Source organism: Prosopis cineraria, unplaced genomic scaffold (genome assembly GCF_029017545.1).
Source record: "Prosopis cineraria cultivar Desert tree isolate PC_DT_omini unplaced genomic scaffold, ASM2901754v1 PC4, whole genome shotgun sequence".
Classification (NCBI taxonomy): Eukaryota; Viridiplantae; Streptophyta; class Magnoliopsida; order Fabales; family Fabaceae; genus Prosopis; species Prosopis cineraria.
In genome coordinates this window covers 491,970-504,126 of record NW_026555335.1, presented here as the reverse complement: position 1 = coordinate 504,126, position 12,157 = coordinate 491,970, and the positions used below count along the sequence as shown (strand labels likewise).

At 34.9% G+C, this 12,157-nt stretch overlaps 1 protein-coding gene across 2 annotated transcripts; it reads left to right on the top strand.

The window, feature by feature from the left end:
- The first annotated feature begins 4,188 nt into the window (after positions 1-4,188).
- Positions 4,189-7,837, top strand: LOC129309411 (IQ domain-containing protein IQM2). 2 transcript variants are annotated; one of them, XM_054950984.1, is made up of 9 exons: positions 4,189-4,305; positions 4,886-5,403; positions 5,502-5,616; positions 5,716-5,781; positions 5,887-5,975; positions 6,094-6,181; positions 6,287-6,523; positions 6,634-6,735; positions 6,853-7,837. In XM_054950984.1, the coding sequence occupies exons 2-9, from the start codon at positions 4,928-4,930 to the stop codon at positions 7,639-7,641; spliced, it is 1,962 nt and encodes a 653-aa protein (XP_054806959.1). In that variant the 5' UTR covers positions 4,189-4,305; positions 4,886-4,927; the 3' UTR covers positions 7,642-7,837. The 2 variants fall into 2 exon arrangements, with proteins under 2 accessions (XP_054806959.1, XP_054806957.1); XM_054950982.1 differs by having other exon boundaries at positions 5,716-5,975.
- The last annotated feature ends 4,320 nt before the right edge of the window (positions 7,838-12,157 follow it).

Below are 12,157 nucleotides of genomic sequence, written 5' to 3'. Positions count from 1 at the left end.
GGCCAAAAATGCAACTCATGTTTAGTAATTCGATTTTATTTATAAATTATTTTTATTAAATTTATTAATATTAATATAATAAAAATAGAAGAAATAAAAATAAATAAAATTTTAAATATAACCTTTAATTAAAAACAAAAAGCTAATAAATAATATAATATTATTTTTTTCTTACTTTTTAAAGGTAATTTAAAAAATTTGAAACAAAACAATCTCATCATCAAGTGACTTATAAGATAGATCAAATTATGCTTCTAAAAAATGACTAATATATAGGATTGGATGAGTATATTTCTTCATTTTTTCGGGGGAGCCTCATAACAAGAGATTATATGTACTTTCTTAGGTTTACTTTATTGGTCACCTTTTAAAAAAATAAAGTGATTCACTTGATAAATTATTTAATTGATAGTAATATTTTGTTTTAAATGAAATATCTAAATTAATCTTAAAAAGTAAAAGAAAAATAAAAAAATATTACATAATTTATTTACTTTTTAAAAATTATATTTAAATTTTTATTAAATTTTATTTTTTATATTTTTATTATATTAATATTGATAAAATTAATAAAAATAATCTATAAATATAATTTAGTGGCGGGGGAGGGGGTAACATAGATACTGATGGTATATATTAAATGCACACCAAATGGCGTTATATACGTACCGCATTACGTGTAGAGTAGGAAAATCACACCTCGAGTTGGATCGAATGCTGTAAAGCTCTCTAAGAGATGGTCCAAACTCCGAAGCCATTCATTCGCTACTGTATGTGTAAAGTATTTTGACCAGAGGTGTGTATATTTATATCTTATTATCATCCTTGCAAAAATATGTAATGTGAAATCACGGCCACATGTTGCGACCAGCCAACAGGAATCAGTTCTGGACCAGTTTGAAACGTACGTCTAGATCAAAACTGGAATGTCCAAAACTCAAAATCTAATATAATTTTATTTTTATAATTTTAAAATTTTTTAATATATGATTCTAAATAAAGATAATTTTACAACTATCACCCTATTAAAAATAATTTTTATATAAAAATTACCAGTTTAAAATTTCACACTTAAACTATTGGAATCAATTTTGAATAGCTCAAAACCACAATATTGACGAGCATCATGGTGTGATGGGCCGTGACTTTGTTGAAGAAATGAGTTGTGGAAATGTACATATACACTAATTAACCCACATAAACCCCCGTAAAGCAAAGATTTAGGAGATGAAAGCAGAAGCAGAATAAATGTGCGCGCGTGAATTCTGTGAGAGCATTGCAGTTTTCTGTGGGGCACAGCAGCGGAGCTAAAATTTGAATTTTAATAAATTGCTCGCACAATAATTATCCCAGGCTATTATGTGCAACTAGGATATAATACACATTTTTTTGGAATTTATTATTATTAGAACATAAAAAAATCTTATATTTAAAAATTAAAAGATAAATTGTAAATTTATAAATTTATAAAGTATCACTTAAATTATAGTGATAAAGTATGTTATTCTTAAACATTCTTAACATAAAAAATCTAATAATTATTTGGCTGGACAGATGAAATGTTTGTGCGTTTAAAGTGCCACCTCAAGGATCGCATGTTGATGTCTCTATTTTGCAATAAAGACAAAAAATAAGCTACACGTACGGGATCCCTTTTGACAAATCCCTGGCTGCTATTTGACTTTTTCTTCCCCAGTCCTAACCCATTTACAAGTTCAAGTCAACCCCGTGGGATCAACCCGGAAGATTCCCAGCAACTTTTCCATTAATTCCCCATTTCTCTTTGGTCGGACATAAGTACGTAACGCTCAAGTTTCCGCTTCGCAGTGTACTTTCCTTTACCATTGTAATTCTTTTAAATCCTGGTGATCTCACATCAAGGCAGCGTTTGGATTGATATTAATTGTTATACTAGAATGTTTAATTCTATTGACTAAATATAATTTCAACACGCATCTTGAGCAGGGAAAAAATATAGCTTTGCACAGGCACAAAAAAATGCGCTTTAGTAGACGAAATAAAATCAGCGTACAATCCATATTCATATATACAGGTACATTAGAATCGAAGTGTCACGAATAACCTATATATATATATTTTGGGTCTTCACTTGAAACTGAGATATTAATCACAGAAGCTCGTTAGTGCTTACCTTATACGTACTGTTAGTGCCCCACCAACACGCGTATACGGTATATACACATGTTATCAATAGGTGGAGGAGCCAAGCATATACGGACGCATGTAATGTTAAAGTTACGGGTAAATCAGTAGCAGGTCAATATTTAGTTTAGAGAGTTGACGGACTGAATTTGCCAGAAGGACAAAAAAAAAAAAAATGATGAAAGAAAAGAAGAGAATTGACGAATGGAAAAGCTTGGGGATTAAGCCTCCACAACAGTTACGCGGGAGTACGAGAATTATGCCAACAAGAATGACCTAAGCAGTGGCGACACGATATCAGCAAGTTTTGATCTGGTCGTCCTTAATCTATCACACTCAGATCCTCCATTCATTATTCAATATTCATTTCCCAGTCTACTTCTAAGAAAGTATCCCCCAAGTCATTCCTTGACGTTGCCTTCAATTCACGTCCCTCTCTCCTGCCACACTTCACCATTAATTCTTTATTTAATACTTACTTCACAATTAATTCTAAACCAACCACTAATATCCATTCCCAAATTAAAAGTCATTCATTCCACACACGCACCTATAATTGCAATCCTCTTGCTGGAACAATAATGCATTTTGACATATATTGTTAAGGTTTTACTACTGACTGTAGACTAAATGAAAATATATAATTAATATGTCGTCAGGATTTGTAAATTCTCCTAACACTATACGTCTTTAATTCATTCTAGCAAATATTGCTGCATTAAATTTCCAAACTACTAGCAACAATGTTAACATTTTATAACAATATACAAATAAATAGAAACATTTAAAAAATAAACTGGCAGCAGGACAAAAGAAAAAAAATAAAAGCTCCCACGGAATTTTTTATTTATGACTCCACTTGCCGATTCGAGAATCCATAAATCCAATCATAATTACGATCTAATAGAGTGATAGTTGTCCATTAATAACCCAAATTACATAAAAAGTAAATTTTTACTCTCTCTAGTCTCATTTATGAGGCAAATTTTATAAAGCCTCTTTAATTCTATTTATAAATTAAAATGTAGCTTTTTAAATAATATTTAAGAGTATGTTTGGATTAACATTTCACCAGCTAAAGTTTGCATAAACTATAATTTTTAAACTAAAATTAAGGTAAATATCAGTAATGTGATTTATGTTTTAATACTTTTTGTTATAAAAAAGTTTATTTGGCAAAAACATGTTTGGATGATATAATTAAAAAGTAAATTTACATGTAAAATGATAGATAAGGACATAATAAGTTTTATATATTATAATTATATAATTTGGTAAATTTAAGAAAAAATATTAAAATTATAATTATAGATGTAAAAATAAAAAAGACAACATATAAATGTCAAATTTCTAGACTAATACATACTCCATGGAATAACAATGGAAAGAGTATAATTCCCAAGCTCCGAGCATTGAATGAGGAAGGGTAAATAATGGTATAACAATATTTTAAAAATGCATTGATTGCTCCAAAGAATAAAAGCCAAACGCCAGTGATCTAAAAGCTACAAAAGCTAACTTTTAACCTAGCTGTAATTGTAAAAGAAAGCTCATTTATCAATTACTTTTACTCAAACATATTTTTTCGTCTCTAAATCATTTTTAACCATACTAACTATAGTTTAGGCCAATCAAATGAAATGTCGAACAACCCTTATAAAACATTTTTAAAATTTTGTCTTTTATAAAAAAATAATGTAGCACCACTTTTTAAATTTATTATATAAAAATATATTTAAATTTTATACAGTTTTATTTTTTATTTTTTATATTAATATTGATGATATTATCAAAAATAATTTATAAAGATAAGCAGACAAATATTATCTTAATAAGATGTAAACGACCCGGGATGAGGGCGTGATGCTGCCGGTGAACAAACCTGCGTCTACTTGTCCACCCCACGTGGTTGGAAGACTCTTTCTCTCTCTTCCCGGGACGCCCCTCCAGGGTTTCGCTTTCCATCCTACGGTTTTGTTACGTTTATATATATATATATATGTGTGTGTGTGTATATATAAGAATCGGCTACGCAGCGGTGTCTTCATTTACAAGTAAAATCTGGATTTCCTTCTTTCCACTCGTATAGCCATTGTACCTTGCTTCAACCCCTCACAGGATTTTTGGTTCTCCATTCTTCAGGTACTCCCCCTCAATCAACCACCATTTTGCTCTTCACTCGCATTTCCTTTTATTCCAGAATCTCTTGAATGGTTTCCAGTACGGGTTCGATTTTGTTTTCAATTTACTTCCGGGGGGTGGGGATGGTGTGACAGATTCATCATACTCGTTCTGAACGTTCCAGTGCTTCTTAGATGTACTGGGTACTTGTTATCTGAGTCCAGCCTGTGATCCTCCTATGTAGCAAAGCATTCGTTTTTTCTTTTCCCATTGTTTCTTGTTTGCCATTGATGTTTTGGTGAGAGTTTTTTGGACCCGTCGTCCAAATCCATCTCTAAATGGAGTATTCCGTGTTATTTGATTTGTCTTGTTTCGTTAGCTTTGGATTTGATTATTAAACAAAAAATGGAATTTTGGTGGCATTGCCTCAGATTTTTGCATTTATCGTGATGAAACCATTCTGGAAATTTTTACTTGCTTTATCCATTATCCAGATGGATTTGAGCAGCTGGAGTGTATGGACTGAAACTTCTTCAATCGGAGATTATATGCTGGCTAATATTGCAATACTGATTTCTCTGCAATTTTTATGTTTTTACAGGACTGCAGACCAAAGGTTGCTCCAGATTTGTTTTGTTGTCATATGGGGATTTCTTTTTCATGTCCGTTTGCAAAATACGATGACGTCGAAGATGGCTTAGAGTCTGTCGTTGTAAAATCGATCGACTTCGGTGACGAAGTCATCAAAACTCCTGTGCGATCGGTCAGTTTCAAGAATCAGGACACAGGACCCACAGTACTGAAATCCCTGGGTTCTGGGACGATGATGATAGAGGCGTCAGTGATCTTCAAGAGAAATGAAGCTGAGAACATGATCTTAACCAAGACTATGCCTGTTGACATTGAGAAAAACATGCCGACATCAAGGGTGAGTGAAAGGAGCAATGAGATGGATGATCGAGTTCTCAGATCAGAGTGTCAAGTGGAAAAGATACAGTCAGCCCTTTTGGACCCAAACAATCCCAAACACATGGCCGCAGTCAAGTTACAGAAAGTATACAAGAGTTTTCGAACTAGAAGAAAGCTTGCTGATTGTGCAATCATTGTTGAACAAAGCTGGTGTGTATTATTTATTATAAAAAGCCATGCCCGTATTTACAGATTCTTTTCATGCTTTTATCATGGTTTGATGTGATCCTTGTGTAATTTAACCATAGGTGGAAGCTACTAGATTTTGCTGAACTCAAGCACAGTTCTATATCCTTCTTTGACATTGAGAAACATGAAACTGCTATTTCACGTTGGTCTAGAGCTAGAACCAGAGCCGCCAAGGTATTTTTTACCCTATACTACCAATATAGCTCTATCTAATCTATAGCCTTTTAGTTTTTAAACTGCACGGAGAAGAATCTAAATCATCTCCCGTTGCAGGTTGGTAAAGGCTTATCAAAAGACGATAAAGCTCAAAAGCTTGCTCTACAGCACTGGCTTGAAGCGGTTAGTCAGATGCATGAGCATACCTGTTCTTTTTCATTCGTAATCGATCTGTTGGTCCTCCATTTATCATTACTCACTCAAATGTTTTTCATGTATTTGAAACAGATAGATCCACGTCATCGCTATGGACATAATCTACACTTTTATTATGATAACTGGCTTCGATGTCAGAGCAGAGAACCCTTCTTCTACTGGTAATACTTTTTTTTTTTTTAACTATCTTTTGGTTTAATGACCTTGGATATTGTTCTAAATGATATTTTAAGTTAACGACAGAAGCCTGATATGAAAGTTTATGCTTCAAAATTACAGGCTAGATATAGGAGAAGGAAAGGAAGTCAATCTCGAGAAGTGTCCTCGATCTAAACTTCAACTGCAGTGCATCAAATATCTTGGGCCGGTAAGATTTCAGATTGATATGAATATCTTTTATTTGACACATGCACTTAATTAATCTTCGGTTTAACTTATATTCATTATCATCAATTTTTTCCCCCCTTTTCAGATGGAAAGGTTGGCTTATGAAGTTGTATTAGAAGATGGAAGGTTCGTGTACAAGCAATCAGGAGAGCTACTTCACACGACTGGAGGCGAAAATGCCAAATGGATTTTTGTCCTTAGCACATCTAAGACCTTGTATGTTGGAAAGAAGAAGAAAGGTTCGTTTCAGCACTCAAGTTTCTTGGCCGGAGGAGCCACATCTGCTGCCGGGAGACTAGTTGTGGAATATGGGGTCTTGAAGGTATGGATCTGGCAGAAGAAGGTTTATATTTTGCTAGATTCCTGTAGCCATTTTGCAGCTAATGTTTGAATAATATGCTCGCTAAATTTTCTGGTCTTTGTTTTGAACAGGCAGTTTGGCCTCACAGTGGTCATTATCGTCCTACAGAAGAGAATTTCAAGGAATTCATTTCATTCCTTCAGGAGAATGATGTGAACCTCTCATATGTCAAGGTATTGAAATTTAAAAACCAAGGCTTTGCATTTTTTTTTTCTTGCCAACAATGACTCAGATCTCTTCCAAACGTGTAAAACAACCTAGTCTGATGTTATTCGAATGGCAATATGCAGATGGCTCCAGTTGATGATGATAGTGGATCACTCTCACAGAGATTCAGTGGTCATATTAGGAGCCTCTCATCTGACGAGGACTTCACTGAGAACGTGAGTGGCTTGGAGACAGAGGAGACCAGTGCCAGAAACTCCATTGAGGAGAAAGCCACTTCAATTGAATCAGAAACTGCTTCTGCCTCGGGGGCACCAAGGACAAGGCAATTCCAGGATTTTGGAAGGGAACTGACCAGTCTTGAAATTCCCAAAAGGGTGAAATCATTCAGAAAGCTGGAAAACGAGGAAGTTGATGATCAAAGTAATGAGAGTTTCCAAATGGAATCACCCACTACTGGTGAAGAAAAAGCTGCGCTAAGTTTGGGGTCTAAGGCAGATCGTTCTGATGAAAAACACGATGACGAAGTAGAAACTATTCCAGAAGAGTCAATTGTAAGAAGGATTAGCTCACTGAAAGTAACCAGATCATACCAATTAGGGAAACAGCTATCTTGCAAATGGACAACTGGTGCCGGACCACGCATCGGCTGTGTGAGAGACTACCCTTGTGAGCTCCAGTTCCGAGCTTTGGAGCAAGTGAATCTTTCTCCAAGAAGTGATGGCCGCGCCAAATCTTTTGCTCTTAGAACCACCACTGGGTTGGGCGAAGCAGCCTCAACACCTTCAAGTTTGTGGGGAACTTCACTTGATAATACGAGCATGTCTCAAGAGGATGGTCATCATCCAAGATCGGAGTCCTTGCCCTTGATTAGGGGAACATCAGTGATACCAGTTATTCATTCCAGTGATTAACAGGATTCGTTGATTGATTCTTTTGTGTGAATAGGAAACAAGATACAGGATTCTTTTTCTTCCATTTTTTTTGGGGGTTATCATTTCAACTAATTTATATAGGAATTCTTTTTCCGCTCATATTGTACAATACAGGATGACAATTGTAAAATTTTTGCCCTTCTGAATACAAAAGGAAACAAAATTCTATTTTCCACATTATTGAAATTAGATTAAAGCTAGGTTCTGCAGATTCCCGAGTTACTTTACTTGTGGGCCATATTGCTGCCCATCTCAGAAGCACGGACACGACAAAATGGCCGGCGTGTCCGTGTCGGATACGTATCCGACACGGACACGCGTTCAGGAAGGGAGAACGGCGCGTCCCTTTTCCCAGTTTCCGGCGGACGCGGGCGGATGCGGGTCAAGACGGGCGGACGCGAGCAGACGCGAAACTCTGCATTTTTCAGTTCCTTTTACTCAGTTCCAGCTCCAGAAATCCGATGCCTTAACATTTTCAGCTCCAATCGACCCCCCTTCTCGTATTTTCTGCTATAGCTTCACCGCCTGTGCTTCTAATTCTTGTTCTTCATCTCTCACGTTTATTCACGGTTCACGCTGCGTCGCTGCCTCACCCGCTCTGCTCTGCCTCTGCCTATTCACGGTTCACGTTTATTCTCGACCGTCTGCTCTGCCTCTGCCTCACCGTCGTTCTTCAGCTTCATTGGTAATTTATTCTGTATGGTCGGTCACTTTTCAGCTTCATTTTCAGTTCCTCTTGTTGTGCTACTGATGGAGATTTTATTATTATTATTATTGCATTATTGGATAATTTGTGTGCTACTGATGGATATTTTATTATTATTATTATTGCATTATTGAATAATTTGCTCACTGCTGAACCGAGAGAGTTGTCCAGAGCAATTGAATTACTGATTTAATTTTTTTTAGATGGATTATTTTGTTGAATTAAATATTGATTTATTTTAAATTTTTAGTAGCTCTCTTCTTGTTAAAATTGTAGGATATTATTTAAAATTAAACCTGCAATGGCTTCTAATTTTAGACCCGGTAGTAGTTCAGGAAGTGTGAATTCTTAATTTCAATCTAGTAATGAAAGACATCTTGAAATTATATTTTGTGATGGCATTAGATATCTTGAAATTATATTTTTGGATATCCAAATATTTAATATTTAATTATTTATATAGCCGTACCTGTATCCTAAAATTTTAAAAAATAGCCGTGTCCGCGTATCATATCGTATCGTACCCGACACTCATACCCGTATCGGTGCTTCTTAGCTGCCCATTGTACACGGTGAGGTGACATGAGGACGAGATGATGAAGATATCGATTACCGAACTGTAATGCCTAGAAGTGCGTGTCTGATATATGTCCATGCCATATGCATGATATGCGAGTGTGAACGTGGTTTGTTCATTCTTCAAGCGGTTTGATTTTATTTGAGTGCTTGAAGTAACTCCTATCTGGAAACTTAGAATTATCGTATAAAGGGATTCCAGAAATTGAAATAACTCATGAGGGTGATTTATCATGCGTATTCATGTTCAGAGATCAGGCTACTATTTAATACTATACCATAGTATCATTCGTATAAGATACAACTTTTTTGGAGCAATTTGTATAGGTTAGTTGAAAATAATTTCCTATAACAGCTGATTCCGCGAGGACAAAGCATGCATGCATGCATGTATTCATTCGTATGTAGTAGTAAAGAGGAGGCAAACAGACAATCGCACGTTAGAGCGAGGGCGTGCAAACAAACTTTTTCAGAGAATATTGCTCACTCAACGTGAGGAGCACAAAGAATTCACTAATAATTTGTGCACAAATTTGGTTACAACAGATTGACACGTCATCAATTCTATAGAGTTCTATACAAATGATCAGATGTACACAAGCCTAGTGTAATATAAAATACACTTCAGAAAAAAATGGAATATCTTGTAGCAGGTCTGGGCCATGTCTTCCTCTGGGACTGCTTTTGTCTTTTGGACTTAAGAGTTGGGTATATCTATGGTTTTATCATGAGAGAATTATATTAAAATCCCATACAAGAAAATTAATTACTGTATGGTCTATTGACAATTGAATTAAATTGTATTAATAACACAACTAGTTGTTAATGCAGTTTAATTTTGTTGTCAATGGATCTTACAGTAGTTAGTTTTACCGTGTTGGACTTGGTGGTAATTCTTTCTTTTATCATCCGCACACAAATGAGAGGTGATTGGAAAGCTCGAGTTTGTCTTGTAAACTTAAGAAACAAGTGGAAGACAAAGGCTTTGTGAGAAGATCCACCAGTTACTTGTCAGAAGGAACAAAGCAAACATAAATTGTCTTATTCAGAACCAAGTTGCAAACAAAATGAGTGACGATTTCAATGTGTTTCGTACGTGCATGAAACACTGGATTTGAAGCTAAAGCAGCAGCAGACATGTTATTACACTAGATGAGAGAAGAAACACAAGACAGGAGACATAACTCAGAAAGTAGAAAATGTATAGCCATAACAACTTAGACGAGGTATGGGCAAGGGCTTGATATCCTGACTCCACACCAGCCTGAGAGACCACCGTTTGCTTCTTAGAAGACCAAGATAAACCAAGGTAATCAAAGGTCCAACCCTAAAAGAACTACCAAGTTTTATAAAAAAATTGCAAATGAGAATCCCAAGTTTTCATAATATCAAACACTCCTATACATTTTTATCATTCATAAATTAGAGTTGAGAACATATGCGGAAGTATGAGATCTAAAACAAGTTATTGCATTTGCAAAAGAAGTGAGAAAATATTTTTCTCTACAAAATAGCATTATGCATTACGGCTCATTTGCTTTTTTGTTTTGCACCATAGTGTATTGCACAAATTTGACAACAATGTTGTTGTCACATGACAACACCTGAGATGAATTTTCAATACACCCTAAATCTCTATCCGACATTCGATTGAGGTGATATGGGTGTCTATAAAGAGCTTTCTCCTAACTCTAACTAATGGCACTGATTTTACAACCAAATCATTTTTCTATCAAAAATTGGACACCCTTATCAAAACTCATTCCTTTTTCACACAAATACATAATTAGGGTGTCCATTTCCCAAACCAAATGTCGTAAGCCTACACCAACTCTTAGACAACACACAATAGACTATTATAGACTCATGCAACACATCACATTCAATCAATCACACATAAATCATAATTTTCATGCTTAAGCCCTTGATTCACAAAAATATAAGGGGGAGCTAATTTTTTATAATTCCACAAAACATTTATCATTGTCAATTGATTACACAACACCCTACTTGCATGAGTTTTTTTAGCCCTATGTAGCTTTACAACCACCTATCAATAGCTCAGGGTACAAAACACATACACATCTTTTCAACAATAGTGCAAGTAGTCAAACTGAATTATATGTTATCTTAGTTGGCAAATAACAATTTAAAATATAAAAAATTTAAGCTAAGAGGCCTACAAGTAGGATTTACAAAAAATGCTATGCCTCCGGTCATTCTCCTTAACCTTATTCTGATGAGCTAGGCCTTAAAATATTGAAGAATGAGGGATGAGTGCAACTACTCAGTAACTAAGGCTAATCTAGTCTATACAATTACATATTAATTAATTATTGATGCAAATGACAATTATAAATCTTTTTCACAACCAATACATGCATATATTTCAATAATAGCCTCAATCATAAAAAATACCAACCATGTGGCCGAGCACAAATGCATATAATTACATATAATTACTAATACACATATTGAAGTCATGATAATAACAACTATGCACCCCTAACAAAACACATTGGACCGCAATAATAGCAACCATGTGACTGAAAATAGACATGCATGATCAATGTCAATTTTATACCCTTTTGATACCTCGAACATGAAATCACTAGCTATTAAGTGGTTACATCCATAACTCGGACTAGTCAAGCCTTTCACTCATAAGGAGCTTCTTGGCCAAGGCTATTCACTCATTTGTGATCCTTGGTTTTTCCCAACACTGACAATCATGGAGTGTCATACCCCAAATCTAGCCTCCTCATGAATCAATGAAAACTAGTTAGGTTTAAGTCACTCGAAGAACAAATGAAACAATCTTTAATTAGTCATACGACAATAGCTACCTGTCGATGCTAAGGTGAGCTTTTGATTTTAATAGTAAGCCGCCACTACCACATGTATTTAACCCTATTCCTCTCCGTATGCGAACTCCAACCAAATGATCATGCTATACACACATTAACACATATTATGCCAAAACTAATGATAACCATCACAATATATGATAATTATCATAAAACCATTTTCATTATACTCCACAAACCTTATCATGCATTAAATATCTCATGATATTCATATTCATATATATATATATATATATAAACATGAATATGTTTATATTCAATAGCATTATTAACATATGTAACACATATGTATCATTTCTCACTATCCCACTAACACATTCTTATGCATATCACAACAACTTGCCAA